The sequence below is a fragment of the Kryptolebias marmoratus genome, linkage group LG23, assembly GCF_001649575.2.
Source record: "Kryptolebias marmoratus isolate JLee-2015 linkage group LG23, ASM164957v2, whole genome shotgun sequence".
Taxonomy (NCBI): domain Eukaryota; kingdom Metazoa; phylum Chordata; class Actinopteri; order Cyprinodontiformes; family Rivulidae; genus Kryptolebias; species Kryptolebias marmoratus.
Window position 1 is genome coordinate 9,975,206 of NC_051452.1, and position 20,559 is coordinate 9,995,764.

The following is a 20,559-nucleotide window of genomic DNA, read 5'->3' on the forward strand; positions in this document are numbered from 1 at the left end:
TCTAGGAACCACGAGTAAACCTGCAGTCTGAGAACAAAGAGTTCTGTTAGGAAAATATGGACCAATAAGATTGAACTTTTGAAAGAAAACAAAAGTGCAGGAGCTTCCAATACTGTTAGCAAAACACTGGTTAACTTTTGGAGTCTTTAGAAATTAACAAATTTTACAGATATTGAGCTAATTTGTGTGGTTTTGGCTGAGAGTCACACATAGCATCATTTACAGGGTTAGACTAAGACTCGGTTGCTTTTCATCGTGAGCCGATCTTAGTTTAAAACTGGCCTAAAAAGCGGCGGGCGATATGCATTCCTTCAAGGAATGCTAGGCCTCAAAGTATCAGGGGATTACATTAAACCTGGGTTACCTTTTAGTGACTCCATGCGTGTCTCCTTCCCCTCCTCTTATTTATAACAGTCTTGATTAATCCAATTTTCTTGTCATGGATGCCTCAGGACTTATGAGTAAAATTTATATTTTAGGTGTCAGAGTATGTTTCATGCTTTAGCTTAATGCTTCAGCGCTTCTTTATTTTTGTTTTTTGTGTCTTAAAGCATGACAATAATGTGATTTTTGTCTCATCCATGCATGTCACTAACACTGTACAAACTCATCGCTCCTATAATTTCCTTTTGCTCCTCTTAGATTTCAGTCTGTGCAACAAAAAAATGAAAGCCTATTACTAAATAATCTGAACAGCTTGTACAGTCTGGAGTATGATTACACATGATGTTGTTTTCTCTGCTGGCTTGTACAAATTGTCATTGAACTGATTCAAACAAATACAGATGGTACTGTGATGTTTTAATACCTGCACATTTATCATTTTAGCTAATATAATATGTCTGTGCTGGCGTTGGATGAATGGTAGCTATATTGTTCAGAGCCTTTAGTAATTTGAACATGTTTGCATAAAAATGAGCGGAAACATAGCCAGATGTTAAAGCAATAGGCTGTCCAAATGATGAGTCTTCAGCTCTTTCCTAAATAAATCCACAGATTGTGGAGGAGTGGGCAAACAGTTACAAAGCGTGTAGAGTTGAATACTGAAGAAGGTTCTGTAGCTTTTAGTTTTCAGCTTTGATTCGGAGACGGATAAGTTCATGATGAGTCGACCTCAGGGTCCCGGTGGTGACGCGTGGCTGTAAAAGTTCAGAAATGTAGAAAGGTGCGTCATTAAGTGGAGCCTTAAAAGTCCAGACCAGAACCTGGAGCTGACTCCTGTATTGAGCAGGAAGCTGTGTTAATCTTAAGGTGGGACACCAAAACCAAAAGCCAGAACTGAATTTCAGGAGTTTTGTTGCCATATATAGAAAAATACAGCAATACAGAAGTTAAGGGATCACTTTTTTAAATACATACATCTGCTTTAGTTTTTTCATTTACAATTAATATAACTGATAGAGAAGAGTCGCTACTCAGCTTACTGAAGTTTGTCCTTTCCTAAATTTCTACATATAAAAAAATATGTAATGCCTATAACCTCCTGAGACCCTGCAGCCTATTGAGGACGTTGGCTTTCTGCACCTCAGTATGTCCTTTAGGGAGACTAATGTTTAAGGTCCTACTGATCCTAAACAGCTAGAGGAAATCTAAAATGCACACCGAACAAAAGCTCGGCACTTAAGAGGACAAGAGCCAACATTTTTTTAGGGGTAGCCATTGCTGCACATTGCTTTCTTTAGCTCATGGTTGAACTTTGAGGAAAATTTTTACTGAAGGTGGGATTTTTTTGTCACCAAAGAAGAGACAGATTTGAGCTTTTATCAGAATCTAAAGCTGAAGGACAACTTCCTCTACTGCCTGAGCTCTTCCAGGAATACGTGAAGTAAATTGAAGTTCTAGCAGTCCTTGAAGGAATGCCTGTCATCCTGAGATTTAACCTAACAGGATAGTTTTAGCCAATCTGGGTCAAACCTTGAAAATAATAGTGGTTGGAGTTTGTGTTGGCAATGACTCTCAGCTACGACCACATCAAATTTTAGCTCAATATCTGTAAAACTGACTGAGGTAGAACCATTTTAGTATTGGCTGAAGTTGATTAGCCGTGGTGGCCATCTTGAATTGAAAATTATTCAGTTGTAGCTTCATGAACGCTTCATCAAAATCCATCCAGTGATTTGTGAGATATTTTGCTAACAGGCAGAGTCATTACTCTTCTGTAGACTGTAAACAAAGGTGACTCTGTAAGAGAGTGGGTATAATTTTTAAAAGATTGCAGCTGAAATCTGAGTGGGTCTGTGCTGTAAATACTGCAGCTCTTCTCCTCCCCTCATGGCTGACATCGCTTAAAAATCTGCTGTATTTGTGTCGTTCAGCTGCTTTAACAATAACAGCCGACCTCCGAGGTCGACAGCCATTAACAGCCATGACACTCAGATCTGTGTTCTGCCCTCCGCGGCGCTCGATGACACACGGCAACAAGCAGACGCTCCTGTCCCGGACGGCGCTTCTGGTTTTCGACGTCGAGGCCGAGAAATATGAGCGCCCGGGTTTTCTGGCCCATTGGGTTAGAGGAACATTTCCCCGCAGTCTCACCATTAGTCTGCTGCCCTCCTCCACCGCTGAGGCGCCGTTCTCCCCCCGTGGCTGTTTGTCACGGCCGTGTAAAGTATTGCCCTTCACCTGCATGACACGGCACTAAAATGCATCACGCAGCGAGTTTGTCAGAGCAGGAAATATGAGCACAGGCGGAGCTTTACTTGTCGGCCCGATCGGGAGCCACAGCACCTAAAGCCAGCCGGAACAACAGCCGCTCCATCCAAATCAAATCATAACATTTGCATAGAAATTGGTTCGAGATCAGGAGATGGGCACTAAAAAAAGGCTCCTCTTCCTTTTATCGGTTTCAGGGAACAGTATACACACAAATGTGCCGTTCCTGCGAGGACCGACCTCTTCAGACAATGAGTCGTCTTCAAGAGAGTCTGAGGGACTAACATGACAGCGAACAGATCTGTCTGCCATTAGAGAGATCTGCTTTCTTCACTTTTAGTCCTCCAAACTCCAAACTTCTTTCATATTCATGAAAGTGATCATTTGAAGAGCTCCTTAAACGGATGGTTCAGACTCATTAAAATGGAGTTCTGTGGAACGGTTGTGAACAATTACTATCTTACCTGTTGTAGATAGCTCTTCGAGCGACCTCAGATGTGACAGACTCACGAGCTAACAGCTAGTCTGAACCAAAGTGGATCCCTGACACCTTCCAAACCTTCATAGTGGTTTACCTGAAGGTTAGTTTGTAGACCTTTGCATCTCTGTCAGTTTCACATCCTAGTTATCAAAATATCACATGAACCACTGGACAAATTTTAATGAAAGTAATCACTGAATGTGCATCTGTAACTTATTTCACGTCTGGAGCCAATTCAATTCAAGATGGCTGCCACAGCTAGTGGATATTAGCAAACACGAATGGCTGTAACACTGTCGGTTTTAGATATATTGAGCTAAACGTTACTTTACATAACGTTATTTTAAAGGTTTGACCAAAACAACTCTGTCGTTACTTCAGGAGATGTTTTGCTAACTATCACTTTAACCAACCTGATATTTATTAAGTTTTATGATTTGTCTGTAACAAGCCAGCCTAGCTTGTAAATACAGTTTTATCTAAGTGGGCTGAGGTTTTAGACATAAAGAGAACAATCCATACATGCTACCAGGAATTATCCCCATCGTAACTGTTCTTGTGTTGCTGTTCTTTACAGCAAACTCACAGAAGCTCTGTCGCTTGTTTTGAATTTGAGCTTCACTGTTACACGTTCGAAATTAATTAAAGCAAGAGATCAGAGCACTGTCCTCGAATGCAGCTGTCTGAAACCACTCAGAACATCAACCACCTCCATCTGTGAAAAGCTGTTTTCAGACTTCTGGATAAATGTCAAGGTTTGATGGATAAAGTGGAGGCCGAGCAGCAAAATGAAGCTAAGATTTAGCTGTAGAGAAATTCAGCTCTGGTGACAGCTACCCCAGAAGGCTTCGGAAGCAAACGGCAGGCTGCGTGATGAAGGTGCTGGAGCCTAAAAAGCACCTTTCAGTCAAATTTACCACGAGCTCTCGGTCCACGGCAGCCGCCCGGCCATGTCAGGGTGCCGCGGGGGGAAACAGATGGAAAGTTTTCTTGTTGCTTTGTGAATGTCATGTGTGCCGTTCGGAATGTCAGCGCGGCTATTTAGCGCTGACAGCCTCAGAAAAGAGCTCATCACCTTTTACGCTGTGATGTACGAGCACGGAGCAGGAATTATCCAGGTGTCAGAGACGGCTGACAAACGTCTCGCGGAGAGGAAAATCAGCACGCCGCAGGAAGTTGACGGAGCATTATCTGCCAAGGACAGTTTGTTTTTTGCCATTAGCTGCTGACGTACAGCATTTGTTTCTCCAGGCGTCAGGCCGCGCGGGATCTGATCCTGCTCAGACGTGATAATAAGCTATATACCTTCGTTTTTACACACAAATATAGACGGCAGTAGCAGACATTCATAAAGAGTGAATGTTTTTGTTCTTGTACCATCGGAGATACATGATGCCGTGATGAAACATGTCACATCTTCCTTTGTGATTTGTTTCCCCACATGTATTTCTTGCAGACTTAATTGAAAGTGGCACACGATTTTTGATTTGTATTCATGAAGGAGCCGCGCAGCTGCTGCAGAGCTGCTGGCAGCTGCTGCTGTTCAGTCAAAGTTCACTGTAGGTGTGCGGCTGGACTACAGGAAGAGATGATCTCCTCGTGACATCACAAATCCACCATAAATCACTGGATTCTGTTGCGCTCAGAATATGAAACGGGGATGACTCTCAGCTACTACAAAACCAAATTTTAGCTCAATACCTCTAAAACTGACTGAGTTATAGTGATTTTAGCGTTGGCTTATGATGGTCATCTTGAACTGTATGGAATCCCAAGGTTAATGGTTTGAAGGCGTATGTCCAGTGATTACTTCCTGCGAGTTGCATTAATGTTTGTTCAACAGTTTAGGAGATATTTTTCTTACAGGCAGAGTTTTACTCCAAAAGCTAAGTTTTAAACAATCCGTTGGTGCTCATTCTATACGTTGGGAAGCAGTCTCAGCCACTACCACACCAAACCTTAGTGCAATATCTGTAAAATTAGCTTGGTTGCAACTAACATTGATTAGCTGTGGCAGCCATATTGAATTGGGGCGACTCCAGAAGTTACATCCAGTGGTTTCTCTCTGGAAGTTTCATTAAAATCCATCCAGTGGTTTAAGATATGTTGCTAACAGACACAAATTGCAAGGAAAAACATCTGCTTTTTGGTGATAAGAACGTAAAAGTTGAACTTTCAGCGTGATTTGGTTGATTTGTAGATTTCTGAGTGAAGGAACAGTTGGAGCTTTTGTCTTCAAATTGAAGTAATGAATGATACTGATACTGATATAGAAATAATTTGTACTTTTCAGAGTTCAATCAGGTAAAAAGCTATTAAAAGAATCCGAATCAGAGCTTTTTGGGTTGAGCTCCGCAGGTAGAAGACTTCTCTCTGTCACTTTAAAAACCAGATTGGAGAGCAGTATTGTTCAGCTGCCACTTCAGGGTTTCCTGGAGTGTAAAATCCCCCCCCGTCTGTCTGACAGAAGACAAAAGCTCCGTCCTCTCAGAGACTAAATGTTCTCTCTTATTATTTATGCACCTGCCTTTGGGAACGCTGAGACTTTTACTGCAGGAAGAGAGTAAAAGTTGGACAGGTTTTCTGCTTTAATGGCTCATATAAGAAGCGAGTTAGGAGCGGGGAAATGTTTTACAGTTAGCTGAAATTAAGAATAAGAGATGTCTTTGGTGTGTGAGGATCTTTAGGCTCAGACTAACTCTAGATATTTTCAAAACTGAGCCTTAAAGCCTGGGAGAGGATAGTAGTTCCTTTTAGTAATTTTGTGTTGAAAAACAAAATCAGTTTCCAGACTTTAAAGCTCAAGAAGGCAAAGAACTTTTGATCTTTATCACATAGAAAGATTGACAGTTTTAGTTATCACGCTTAATGAACAAAGCTCTGTTTTTAAATGTGCTATATTGTCACCCTCCACGGGCGGCACTGCATTCAAAGGAGGTGAGGCAACCAACAGGATTTGGTGAAGTATTCTTTATTGGGGCTGCAGTTCACCAACTCACCGACACCCATCTCCTACTGCCAAGCACAGCAGCTGGCTTTAGCTCCTGGCCTCCTCCACCCACACCAGGTGAAGGGGTGACAAAACAACAACAAATTATTTACAACTCAACACAAAATAAAGGGTACAAATAAATATTTACATACATGCAACCTAAAACAACTAATCCTAAATTCAATCAAGAACTTAAATCAAACTTAACATAAATCAAACTTAACATAACTTTAGAGCATTATCCTTCCTGCTCAAATGGTATGCTCCACCCTTCCCCAGGAGACACACCAGGAAGGTAAACCCCAATTAACACAACTCAAACTGAAATAAAGAAATGAAACAAAAAATATCTATTCTATAAATTAATGGGGATGGAGCCCCTGGTCTCCATCACATTTCCTCCCCCCTTCACCCAGGACAACAGTTGTTCAATCCTCATACATTCTAGACAGACAGTCAGCAACAAGGTTAGACTTCCCTGACCGATATTGCACTGTAAAATCAAAAGGCTGCAATGACAGATACCATCTTGCGATACGCATATTAGAGTCTTTCATTTGGTGCAACCATTTCAGCGCCCTATGATCTGTTTCAAGGGTAAAATGGCGCCCCAACAAATAGTACCGTAGTGATTCCACAGCCCACTTAACTGCGAGGCATTCTTTTTCAACTGTGGAATACCTGGTCTCTCTGTCCTGAAGTTTCCTGCTGAGAAAAACAATAGGATGTCTCTCACCATCAATGTCCTGCATCAACACTCCACCAAGGCCTACTCCAGAGGCATCAGTTTGCAGTATAAACGGGACATCAAAGTCTGGACTGTAGAGAACAGAGTCACTGGAGATTGCAGACTTCAGGTCCTTAAAAGCTTTATCACATTTCTCAGTCCACTTGACTTTATTTGACGCAGAGACTTTTGTTAAATCTGTAAGAACAGCAGCCCTCTCTGCAAAATGGGGAATGAACTTACTGTACCACCCCACTAAGCCAACAAAAGCACGGACCTTCCTTTTAGTTGTAGGAACTGGGTACGTGTGAATAGCTTCTACTTTCCCTACTTGAGGTCTAACTTGTCCATGTCCCACTACATAACCTAGGTACTCTACCTGCCTCTGAGCCAACTTACACTTGTGAGGGTTAATTGTGAGCCCCGCAGAACTGATGAGCTGTAAAACATGCTGCAGATGATTAACATGCTCCTCCCACGTCTGGCTGAAAATCACCACATCATCCAGGTATGCTGCAGCAAAGTCAGATGCCTCCATCAGCACCTGGTCCATGAGGCGCTGAAACGTCGCTGGTGCCCCCTGTAGGCCAAAGGGCATCACCTTGAACTGGAAAACCCCAATTAACACAACTCAAACTGAAATAAAGAAATAAAACAAAAAATATCTATTCTATAAATTAATGGGGATGGAGCCCCTGGTCTCCATCACATATATAAATAAAGATTACTGACCAGATGTGGAACAATGTTTGTGCAGCTTGTCAGACATAACTTATTTTGACTGTCTGTAAGGCGTAAACAACTTTATCTGTTTTTTTTTTTTTTCTAAATTGGAGCCTAGTTTTATCAAATGAAGCTCATGTTGTAATGAAGAAAGCTGCTGCTAAAAATCCAAAATCTTGCTACAAAACCGATCAGGACTAGCGTTCTGTGTTGTTGACATTTGTTTTTAGCTGTCAAATTGCCCCCAAAATCACCTAACGAATCTGGAAATTTGAGACCGAAATGAGAAATATAAACAAATCCTGGAAGGGCTGAAGTACCACTCTGGGCCAGTGGGAGGCGATGTCAAGTCCTGACACATCAAAATACAAGAAGAAGCTTCTGATCGTGGCTAAAAATCAGTTCAGCACAAAAACTGTGAACGTTTGTGCTTTTATTTATTTAACAGTTATTTCACTTTTTTGTTTTTTTACCACAACTGGTAGATATTTAGTATATATTGTCACATAGAGAATAATGTTTGAATATTTAAATAAGTTTTAGTAATTTAAATATTTATCAATAGAACATGACAATGAGACATTTTTGTCAAAATTGTAAAACCAAACAACCGAAGATCCTCTAAAATTAGAAGTTTTTTCTAAAAAAAAAACCAGAAACCATAACAACTCTACGTTCGAATATCTATTCAGAGATGACAAGGAAACAGAAATTAGGCTCCGATTCTGCAAAAAGAACAAGAAGGCAACGATCGCTCTGGGCCGTCAGCATCAGAGTTCACAACATGGAACTCACCAATATTTATCCACCAATGACTCTCAGATATGTTCCCTAATCACAACCAGTTGCTGTCAATAACAAAATGAAATAAAACCGACAAAATGAACAAGTGCCGACATTTACTTGAATCGTTTCTGAGGGTTCAGTTTCCCCGTTGGAGTCGCTGAAATTTTGAACATGTTTGGAAAAAAATTCACAGGACAAATCTGGTTAAAATAATCAAAGTCGTCACGAGCATCTGGAAACCATCTCGAGTTCTCTCAGCTTTGTTTCAAACCGCGAGAAACGTGACACAACTTTGGGAAGGTTTGGTGATCTGTGAGAATGAAGAGCACAACAAGAATATGCAAATGAGATGGGAATAATTTGCAAACACACCGGGACGTAATTATGACACTCTGACTAAATTGTGATAAAATCCTTTGCATGGAATTTACACAATATGTAAAATCCACGTGGATTTTGTTCAAATGTTGTTGTTAAATACTAATTCAGCGTGATTCCAAGTGGAAAATTTGCGTAAAGTCTAACATTTGTGTTTCCAACTAGTCACAGTTACAGGACCAGAAATTTGTCTCTTATGATTGGACAATGTCCAAAACAAGCAAATATAAAAACTATCTGCTGTTCTTTTATTGTCATGAAATTCAATGTTATCGCCACCTACTGGTCTGGGGTTTTTTCTTCACTTTGAAAATTGTCATAATTTAATTTTTTCCTGCTGAAATCACTGTTTGGATGTGGACGAGGTGCACAAACTCAACAGAATAACAGAAAAGAGAAAAAATGTTTTGTAAAAATACCTTCTTTGGCCCCGTCCCCACTAACAAACCTTTAAATTTGGGAGAAATGATGACATCACAGCCTGTTCTGCACATGCTCAGTATTGCCTTTAAACCACAGAAGCCATTTTGAGAAAGATATTTACTAAAATTCAAAAGAAAAAAGCTGTCTGTATAATAATGTCATTGAGTTTGACACTGTCACCACCTACTGGCTCGGCAAGGTATTTCACTGTATTTTTAAAATTCTCCTGTTTTGTTTTTTTACCCCAAACGTGGAAAAAATCATTTGCTTTAAAATAGCTGTTTTTGTTGTGGCTGTAGTGGAAAGAGCCTTAAGTTTTACTGCGTTTGAAGATTATCCCTGGTGATTAATCTGAACTTTTTAAAATAAACCCCACTGACAGTCGAGATGAGGCTGTGGAGGACACATGGGTGTGTCCCGAAGTCCCCCGACATCGCTCAGCGTTTGTCTCCGTGACCCAGAACTACCTCCTGACAAAGTGCTACCTCATTTCAATGCTAATGTGCTGTTATGGGTATTTTCAAAGCGTTGCTGCTGTTTATAATGATTCAGCTTACCTTAGAGGCTCCGGTTAATCCTGCAGATCCCCGCGGAGCCGCTGTGCTCCGAGAGGTCACGGAGATAGTGTTTAAATAGACTCTGCCTCCCGTGTGATCCCAAAGGGACAACCAGAGGCCCGTAAACAGCTGACGGATTCATGAATTTCCCCAGCACATCTGCATGCAGTGGGGTTAAGATCAGCGGATTAACTAAAACGCTGTTGCTCTGATTGTTGCGTCTTTGTGAACCCTTAACCCCCTCCGGGGCGCACGGCTATCGCCGGCAATGACTCTTTTTGGTTTTGAATAGATAACGGCGAAATGAAATGTATGGAAAACATGGATCCTGTGTAATGGCAGGGAAAGAAACAATCTCAAAGAGCCTCCAGCTGTTTACTTTAATAGACGCTGAGCTGCTTGAAAAATGTATGGAGCTGCTGCGACAACGGCAGCAGAAGTCGTCCCAGAACCAAGGAGCCTCTCGTGAGAGGAAAAGTTCTGATTCAGGGCAGATGTGGTCGAATCTGACAGCGTCAGACGTCCATCCTGTTGGTCCCATGTGTCAAACTCGAGGCCCGCGGGCCAGATCTGGCCCCCCACCCCAGATAGCATTTAAATCTTGTTACAGAACGAGTCTCCGTCACTTTTCATTTAGCTTAAAAACCTTTTAGTGAAGTCTTCTCGAGGCAGCTACTTTGAAGCCAAGAAAGTTAAGTTTTAATTTCTCATTAACCTTTAATTTTGAAGTGAAAAGAGCTAAGAACATTGATTGGGACCGATCAAACTCTTGTTAATAAACTTGCAGCCATAAAAAGATGTCGGGTGTCTGACCTGAGTTAACGTGCATCAGAGTAACAGCAGGTCTGCTTTGATGTATGTCGTCTTTTTCTGTACTTTCTTCTTCTTTTAAAGTTAAATGTTAGCAGCTGAATACTTTATTTGTTTTAATGGATCATGATCAAATTTATTAGTAAGAAAAATAATTTAAAAGCTGATGATACAGAGTAAGATATAAGAAATTATTGCTAATGTGTCTTTTTAAGTTTGATTCATTTTTATTGTTCATTAAAGCGTATTTGTTCAAAGTTCTGTCTAATTTCTCACAGGGAAAAGGAAATTGTTTTTTCTATATGATTAATTTGACATATTACATTTAAAACCAAGGTTAATTTCTGTATTTTTCTAATAAATATTGATCCTTAGCTAGGACCAAGTTATGAATTTTCTTACTGAGTTTGACACCCCTGCCCGGTGGATGTTCACAAAATAATGTCCTCTGGAAATGTTTTAAAAGTAAAAATACAATCTATTTTTCTCTTCGTTATGCATCATATAAACATCAGATCCAGAGTGCAGAAACTTATTTTACTGCAAAATAAAATGTTTTCTTGTTAAAACTGGGCATCTGGACAGAATAACTCTGGTGATGTTTTTTTTTAAAAAAAGAAAAAATCTGTTTTTGCTTTTTATTTTTCTGAACATGTGACATTGCAGTAGGATCAGTTCATGATGCTGCCTTTTTAACATTTATGAGCTTAATGAATAATTAATGTGAGGAGAGAAGTTTGTGTTGAGACTCGGTGTAAAATCGGAGTGAAAGAAGAAAGCAGTGACACGTGAAGTATTTATGTCCCACGTAAGATTAAAGATTGATAAACTGCAGCATTCCCTCTGTCTTTCACTGTTTTGTTGTAAAAAATACATCATTAAATATGAACACCTTGTCAGTATATGTTCTGTTCTACATTTATATAATTAATGTGAAGATGTTAAAGTAATATTGCTTTCTTTTGAAAAACTTGCTGGATAATATGCAGACATCTATAGGGAGGCTGGCTGAACGCTAAGTTTAAAAACTCACCAAGCGCTTATTTTTTTAAAAGGGTTTTTCTGTAAATTATGACTAAATTATCCACCTTTGATGTTCTAAGCTGTTGTTTAAAAAGTGAAACCTGACTCAAGCTGCTCCTTTTATGTATTAGTGTCCATATTAAGGTTTAATTCCATCGCATTAATGAAGGCTTTGTCATTTTGCCTCCAGATATTTAGCACTTTTCATGTTACACACATGACATTATTACCCACCGCTGAAGACGAAGCAGGAATGTTTCTGGCTGTTTGTATGTAGCGTTAGCGAAATATCTCACGAACCACTGGACGAATTTTAATGAAACTGTCAGGAAATAATCACAGCATCCACGTCTATAACTGATTACCTTTTGGAGTCAACCCCGTTCAATATAACCGCCACAGCTAAGTGACAAACACGAAAATGAAAATAACTCGGTCAGTTTTACAGATACTGAGCTACAATTTGGAGTGGTAGTAGGTGAGAGTCATTCTGAAAACGTACTCAGAGCTCTAACTGATCATGCAAGAGCTGGTTTCAAAACTGTTGGAGTCAACTGTCTGTTAGCAAGATATCTCATGAAATCCTGGATGAATTTAATTGAAAACTGCGGAGTCAACCCCATTAAGGATGGCTGCCACAGCCAACACAAAAATGGCTGTAAGTCAGTCATTTTTATACATAATCGGCTATAATTTGGTGTGGTAGATGCTAAGATTAATTCACAACACATACTTCACTACATTCAGCGCCACATCTTCGGTGTCAGCCCTATTTGTCTCATGAGCCACTGGACAGATTTTTTAATGAAATTTACAGAGACTAATTGTTGAAAGTACATCTACAGCTGATTAATGTTTGGAGTCAGTCCAGTTCAAGATGGCCACCACAGCTAATCGACATTAGCCAACACGAAAAAATGGCTACAACTCGGGGAACTTTAAAGATATTAAGGTAAAATAATTGCATAATTTGCAGTTTTTTGCGTGCAATTGTGCAGAATGTTTTCAAGATTTGACCAAAACTCTGACCTGAAAGGTGGAGGAAGACGTGCATCTCTTCAAGGAACGTTAGTCTTTTTCTCGTTGCCATCATTGGACAAAGACTGGTCTGTTTATTTGCTGATAAGCGCTGTAACTAATGTGTGAGCTTTCTGCCTTAATGTCTTCTCCACATCTGTAAATGAGAACGGGTCAAACCGAGGTGAAGGTTGTCTGTGGGAAGACAGCTCCTCTGTTCCTGCCTTTCATCCTGTCCCACCTGATCTCTGCAGGATCACGCTCTCAGAGCCCAGTCAGTTTTAATCACTCTCTGCTCGCGGTGCTTCCAGCAGCCATCGCTGTAACTGAAGACAGGAGGAACGTGGAGCCAAGAGGAATACCAACCAGGAGGCTGGAGCTCAGGATTACACAGCATCCAGGACTTTACTCCAGAGGGAGGAAAGCCTGACTTTTTATTAAAAATTTTGTTTTTCAAGTTTAGGTCATTTCTTGCTTTACACCACAAGAGTGTCTCATTCTGCCTCCTTGTGTGGCTCTCTTCGGTGAAGGGTCAACGTCGCCTGTTTATCCAATTTATCTCAAAAATAATTGGGAGGAAACCGCTGTCCGGAGCGAGTCTTGTTTGAATGATTCCTGCATCCTCTTTCTGGAGTAAAGATGGGCAAAAAGAATAAATTAAGATACCCTGTAGCCCCATTGTGATCATGACGAAGTCACACAGTCCAAGACCTTCATGCTGCCTGTTTTTGTGAAGTAAATCAAGAGACCAAGCATCTTAACGCCGCACATCTGCTGAGTTACCTGACATCCTTCAGCTGCTGTGTTTACCTGGAGCCACACTGACATCTGCTGGCCAGACAGGAAACTGCAACGCTTCTCTGTGAGCTGAAGGAGGCAGACTCTACAGAAGCGTGGGGAAATGTACAGTTTTGTTTGTGAAATCTGTGTAAGCGATTCAGGAAAATCCCAGTGAAATTTTAAACATGCATATGCTTTACAAACAAGGCTTTTCTCAGTCTAAAACAGACTAATGTATGGGAAATATTTACAGTCAAATGTGTGAAATTGCAATAATTTTTTGGAAAAAATTAGTGTAACTATTCTGATTGTCTTTAGGTATCAATCTGTACTGTGTGTGGTATTTGTGAAGTGGCGGATTAAGTACATTTTTCTTTCATGTTTTTATTTAATGTCTTTATTTGTTGTGATTACAAGTTTTGCAATAAAAACAAGTTTTACCCCATTAAGTGCGTCAAATTTTAGGTGTTATAAAGCTCAAAGTTTTGTTTTTTTAATGCATGTTAAATACGCTGAGCTATGATGAGCACAAAGTGTCTCTGAACCCTTTTGTATAATAAATTCCTTTAAAATAATGACTTAAAAATTAAAATAGTGAAGCTGAAACACTTGGTCAGTTTTCATACCATAAAAACCATAGGAACATTTTGAGCTAATATCATATTTTGTTTTTATCCAGAAGAGACGTATTTAGACTTTAAGACAAAAACAAAATGTAAACACAGTTGCAGTGACGTCATGTGCTGGGTATAAGAGAGATCCTCAAAAATATCAACAAGGTAGCTTTTTAAAAAAAACAAACACATCCATCCTAAACCAAAAACTTGAGACAAGTTCATGTCCGTTTTTAAAATTATATATTTTCTTTTAATTAAACCTGGGATATTTCGAGTTGCTGCAGTTATGGTGTGTAACCAGCGGGGGCGCTAGTTCCCGTTTTGTTTTCGTTTCCTACCAATGAAAGCGGCGAACTCAATCTGAGCATGCGCACTGTGTCTCATTCAGTTCCAGCGGAGTAAACACCGGGTTATTAGCTGTTAAAACCATCGATATATGGTTAAAACAGAGTTATGGCAAACATGCAAGTGAACTGAAGCACTTATTAAAGTTATAAACGACAGTAAGTCTCACTGTAGTGACTTTAAATCTGGTACTGGAAATAAATCTGACACCGAAACTGATTTATTCTGGTGCTGTGTTTATAAACTGTTTATCCTCCGTCAGGTGAGGCGCACAGATGGAGGAGGAAGAGGAGGCTGCAGCCATGCTGTGGTCCATCCAGGAGGCTGTAGAGAGGCAGACCCTGCAGATCGGGGCGTCCGCCTGCGGGGCCACGGCGGTGGTGGACGTGCTGAAAGCCCTCGGCGTGGAAGTGGCCCCGGAGGAGGCTGACCGCTGCGTCCAGACCCGGCTGAGGAGGAACGAGTCCCCGCTGCCCGACTACCTCCTGTCCCGCAGCGAAGCTGGTAAATGTCCCGACCATAAACGCGAGACGTTAACCTTTCAGGTAATGACGTGCATAAAGTTGGCGCATATCTTAATTTTGCTCCACAGTCGCACATATTTCAGGTCTCACAGATGTTTGCAGAGACTATAACTCCCCAACTGAAGGTCTTGAACCCATAAAGGACGACTCCACATCAGGGGAACATCTGGCTGCGCCTTCAGAAGCCCCCTCTTGAATTACAGATTTATGTTGCTCAAAGAAGGCGCTCTAATTGACTTTTACAGATAGTTTTTATTTGTTTTTCCAATTGACATTTCAGACTTTTAGCTCCTAGAAGTGGACCGATTGGCGTTTTCCAGTAGCCGATTTCAGTGACGATTTTTAGAATGGATTCATGAAGTTCATTTGTTTGTTTTTGACCGTAAATATCATTATTCAGATTACTTTTTGGAATCTAATTAACACCAGTGAATACATCATCAGGCATTTGTTTCTTTCTCCTGTTACAGAACCATCACTTATACATCTGTGCTGTTTTATATTAACACTTTAATGTACTAGAACAGGGGAGGATGTTTCTTTTTTGTATCATAGTTGGTTGAAACACACACAGTGTCTCCATGAACACACTCTCTTTCCATACCAAATAAGTTCTGTAAACTGGTACTTGATGTGTCCGCTTAAATAATAAATATTTAACTTTATTTCGCCTTTTTGAAGCCTTGTTCTGCCACTGTAAACACTGCCCTTTCTAAGCTAGAAAAGAAAAGTTTAGACCAATTCTAGTCCATTTTTCTTTTCAGTTTAACATAGGAGATTTTTAATTTAGACACTGTAGATTCAGTCATATAATTATGGTTTCCACTGGCTCGTATTAAATGACATCAGGTTGGAGACACAGTTTGCTTATACGTGTGCACTAGAATTTAGGATTAAAGAAATCTATTGTTTGAAGAAATTTAGGCCAGTGTTTCTAGGAGTGTTTGCGATAACAAATAGTGAGTAAACTTTAAAGTCCTGCCTTTTTTACAGTTGATTAAAGGTCCAAAATAAATGCTGTTTTTAGCCTATTTCCTATATAACCAATTAATTATTTAAAGCTCTGAAAGATAAGATTCAAAGCTTCATCGTTTCCCTTAAATTACACATTGTTCTTTTATAAGTTAGTATTTTATCTTGGTCAACTTTCTTCGAGTTTTGTTGGTATTCTGCCGATAGAGGCACTACGTTGTGAGATATGTCAAGAGGGAGTAGTGTTATGTGCCTGCTTTTTAATCACCTTAATGTGGTTGATGCTTTTTTTTTTTTTTAATGGCAAAAATTAGTCTCATTACTTGACCAACGTATCAGTCGGTCAGGAGTTACACCAAGTTCTTTGTTTCTGAACTCAATAAGGTGCCACTCACGCTCAGCTGATCCAAGGGGCGCAGGAGGCCAGTGATGGGGCGGTGATGGGGCGATTCTTCCACCTTTATCCTCGCCGGCGGGTCCGGCTGGTCCCCTGGCTCGCGCGCTGGATCCAAAAGGGCGCCGTCCCCGTGGCAACCATGAACATGCAGCTGGGCGTGCCTGAGGGCGAGGAGGTGCCCGACGCCTGGCACCACCAGCTGATCTTCGGGGTTGCACCAAATGTTGTCTTCATGACCAACCCTTTGGATGTAGGTGAGTGACGTACGGAAAACAGCCGCTACTGGTGCGTGTCAGGAAACCCGGTTCTCTCGTGGTGCTTGGTTTGTTTTAGTTCGTGAAGAAGAAGCGCACCAGCGTCTCTGCAGCGACTCAGTGCTGCTGATTCGTCGAGACGACGTTCTGCAGCGGGTAACGCCTGACTGCTCGCTGTCCAGCCTCTCAGAGAGCCAGTCCGACCCTCGGTGGCAGGTCCTGGATGTCGAAGGTGAAGCTGCTACTTTTGGTGCACACTTCGCACGCTGTTGAGTCATGTTTCACACCGTTTTTATCCCGTCATCTGCAGGTCAAGTTAAGAAGATGATTCTAGAGGAAGAACAGGAACAAGACCAACCCAGATTGACTCACATCACGATACCTGCAGCTTACAGTTCAGGTGTTACGCTCTTCACTCTGCGAGACTCTGAGCTAGGACAGGAACTCCTCAGTGCTGCAGAAATCCCTCTCTTGTGACGCTCAAGTTTTCAAACCTGAAGGTTTATTTCTTATTATATGACGCCTTCTTGATCCTGCTGATGACTATGAGGACATTTAAACCACATGAAACTTTAAACTTTTTACTCCTGACTATAAAAAGAGATCCCTCTTTGATTTTCTTGCAGCGTAGAGACAGTTAAACTGAACTGAAGCAGAAACTGTCTCCATCGCTCACTTTTTGCCCATTTACCACCGTCATCCAGTTGACTTTAGGACTGACTTTAAGAATTTATTGATTTCTTTCAAGCGTAATAAATGGTTCACCTCCAGCTTATATTTCAGAGCCATTGTGCGCAGAATTTTCTATCAAAGGGTTTATTAAAAGTGATGGAGTCACTGCAGTCAAGGTGCCACTCAGTCAGCGCTATTGTCTTTTGCTCAAAGTTAATTTATTTTTTCAGATTTGAATTAAAAGTAAGCCAAGTTAAGATTTTTGTTTCTTCTGGAGTCTAATTTAGTTTTAAAAAAGGGTTTAGATGTCTTCTTACATGCTTGAAACCAGCTTCACTTCTATTTAACATTAACTGTTTAGTTTTAAAAGGTGCTTCAGCATCTGTAGCTTTTAATATTCCAACTGATATTTTTATACCATGATAGAAGCTGGTTCATCATTATTTACTGTCTGCAGTCTGGATTGTTTTCCTGGAAAACATACTTTCCCAGACCTGTTTTGTTTTATACTTACACACACACATCTGGAAGAAAGGGATGCTCTGCGAAGTGAACGTCTCAGGCAGCAGAAACCCACTGATGAAGAGGAGGAACCATCATGGAAAGAGAAGCCCCTCCGTGGCACGGACCACCAGCAGGTTGAGGAAGGCCTCTGTGGGTGCCGGTGGTCATCGGCTCCGACAGATCCCAGAACGACCTCGGAGATCTCTGTCCAGAAGAACACAGAACCCTCCAGCTCCCAGACCTCTGGTAGAGAACCCGAGCTTGGACCGAAGTGAGTGAGCTCAAAGTTAACCCTTTATATGTGATTTCTGTTTTAATTAGCTATATTTATGTTAATTTCTCTATATTTTGTAAATTGTTTCTTACTAGGGCAAAAATAATAATGAAGTCTGCAGTCTTTAATGGCTCTAACTTAAGTAAAATTATATAATTGCTCATATTTAGGTCTGTTAATTAAGGTTTAAATATTTCACCTAAATTTCTATAAATGTAATACTTTGTAAACACTTTGGCTGCGTTTTTATTAGGGTTGAGGTATGACGTTATTTTCAGCCAATTTCTCAGTTAGCTTCAGCTAATGTGGCTAATTGACTACATTTCCCATGATGCTCTCGGGTTCCACTCCCAGAGGAAGTGGAGGAATCCCAAAAAGTTTGTCCCCAAATCAGTTGTCCTCGCGAGGAAGGTAAGAAAAAAATATATAGCCCCACCAATTTGTTTCCTTTTAGCCTGTTTGCTAACTTCGCGTAGCTCTTAGCCGAAGAGTCGCTTGGGCGCGCGCATCGCCGTGTCACGCTGGGTCCACGTGGTGTGTTTGATTTGTTTTGGTGGCGTCTTAAACCTGGCAGCCCCGTGCGGAGGGTTCAGTCATCCCGCGGAGAGCAGAGACTGCGCGTCCGACCTGGGCTCCGTCTAATTCCTGCTGAACGCAGACTCAACAACTCAAACAAGTGAGTGTTTTTATGCACCTCCTGTGGCTATTGTTGATTCAAAAATACTTTTTTAAAAAAGTTGAAGAAGGAATGCTTTAATATATCCTGCACACTTTACAAATGTGTTTGTTATTGATATTAAAAGTCAAAATAAACGCATGCACCTCAAAGAAAACTTTAATAAATGCATATATACTGAATATATCTAATTAAATTCAATATTTAGAGACATGGTTGTGGAGTAGTACTGTGCAAAAAGGGTTAAACCAAGGAGCCTGACTTTTGTAATGTTTAAATTGATAATTGGTTTGATTATTTGAGTCACATGAAGTCCCAGTATGCAACACTCAGCCCTTTGTGTTGTTTCTTATCAGCACCACATGAAGTCACAGAGTGATGGGGGTCTGATCTGTGCAGATTGGGACGGTTTGAACTCTAACCTCTTGTTTGCTTGATTTGCAGGAAGAATTGAAGTCTTTGTTTCCTTTAAAACATCCTTTATAGAGCGAAAAAAGATGGAATTCGGGGTTCAATTTTGCACTAAAGCAGCACCGGTCGTGGCCGAGGTGGACGATAATGTTTTTGTCTGCGTCTGTCTGTTACCAAAAAAACGTCATGAGCCACTGGATGGGTTTTAATTCAACCTTCATTAATGATGGGATCCAGTTTAAGATGGCTGCCGAAGCCCGCTGACCTTAGCGAACACCAAAAATTGACAGATGTTGACTTTAAACTGAACATGGCTGTAGCTGAGAGTCACTCACCACACATTCTCCAAACATAATCGTGCAGTATTGTGTGAGATTTGACCAAAAACGGCTTCAACTCTGGGATTAAAGATGGCGGGCGATCCAGGTTTAATCATCACCAAGTCAAGTTTCTGCTGAAATCACAAAAAAAAAAAAAGCTTTGCGATCCAGATGTTTTGTTTGGAGCGTAGAAGATTTCCTTCACTCGATAACAGCTGCTTTATTTTTTACCAAAACAGTTTCTGTCTGCGGTCGTTCGGTGACAGAGCAACGCCTGGCGCCCGCGCCGTCTTATTTGTTGACTTGTTTTTGTTCCAGCTGATTAGACGGATCGCTGTTAAAGTGGTTTTTACAAGATAATATAAGAGCCCCGTCCTGAGAAAAGGTCAGCGCTCCTTTACAGCTCAGTAAACGGCTGCAGCTATAGGTCAGCCTTTGCATACAATTAAACGGTGCCTTCAGAGGCAATAAAAGGCGGGCGAGAGGCGCCGGCTGGTGAAGGTCTCCTACATGCTGATGGTTGAACTGTTTCTTTTTTTTTTTGTTGTTGTTGTTTTTTTTAACCCCAGGTGCCATGGCAGAGCGGGTTCTGGTGGTTGGCGGCGGTGGACGGGAGCACGCCTTGGCCTGGAAGTTGGCTCAGTCGCCACGGGTTCAACAGGTCCTGGTGGCGCCGGGTAACGCCGGCACGTCCAACTGCGGCAAGATCAGCAACTCTGGTAAATATCAAGCTTTTTAAATTGATAGGCAAATAAAACGTATCAGAACGTAATCGAGCTTGAGTTAAGCTGAAGCATTTTGATATAAAAGCTGTAAATAGTCAGATTTTCAGCTGCTTTGTTGGGTCATTTCTGCACAAATAAGGAAAATTGAGAAAGCTCCTCGGATGAGAAGCGAAACGTCTTCAGCTACAGAATAGAAGTCCAGTTGTTTTTGTTTTTTAACTTTTTTTTGAATTTACCATGGCCTGGATGACTGAGAATCTACACCAGCATATTGCCACGCACTTTGGGAAGGACAACCTTGGAGTAGTGCGGGAGTTTGAGAAGATGTCAAGGAAGCTTGCTGACTACAGGAACCATCTTCGTTTTAGTTTGAGATGCAGACAGGAAAGACTCATCCCTAGCAGTTTAAAACTCAACTCTACTATCAAAGGACATAGAGCAGAGGAAATACTCCAGAAAGCCCAACACAAGCTGCTTAGTGAAAGAATTAGACAGATCCACTTCACCATGGAAGCGCTC

General features: G+C 41.0%; 2 protein-coding genes across 4 annotated transcripts in view; both read left to right on the forward strand.

Moving 5' to 3' along the window:
* LOC108245015 overlaps nt 1–17,316 on the forward strand; it is an 85,282-nt gene extending 67,966 nt beyond the window's left edge. Inside the window, exons 1-5 of one of the 2 annotated variants that reach the window (XM_017431636.3) lie at nt 14,321–14,469; nt 14,574–14,815; nt 16,192–16,458; nt 16,538–16,690; nt 16,769–17,316. In XM_017431636.3, the coding sequence (XP_017287125.1) occupies nt 14,587–14,815; nt 16,192–16,458; nt 16,538–16,690; nt 16,769–16,935 (816 nt within the window). In that variant the 5' untranslated portion in view covers nt 14,321–14,469; nt 14,574–14,586 and the 3' untranslated portion in view covers nt 16,936–17,316. Of the gene's footprint in view, nt 1–14,320; nt 14,470–14,573; nt 14,816–16,191; nt 16,459–16,537; nt 16,691–16,768 lie in introns of those variants that run through there. The other variant, XM_037973958.1, reaches the window with a different exon arrangement.
* Nucleotides 17,317–17,531: 215 nt separating this feature from the next.
* gart (phosphoribosylglycinamide formyltransferase) overlaps nt 17,532–20,559 on the forward strand; it is a 13,769-nt gene continuing 10,741 nt past the window's right edge. Inside the window, exons 1-3 of one of the 2 annotated variants that reach the window (XM_017431633.3) lie at nt 17,532–18,319; nt 18,385–18,584; nt 19,885–20,034. In XM_017431633.3, the coding sequence (XP_017287122.1) occupies nt 19,890–20,034 (145 nt within the window). In that variant the 5' untranslated portion in view covers nt 17,532–18,319; nt 18,385–18,584; nt 19,885–19,889. The remainder of the gene's footprint in view (nt 18,320–18,384; nt 18,585–19,884; nt 20,035–20,559) is intronic. The other variant, XM_017431634.3, reaches the window with a different exon arrangement.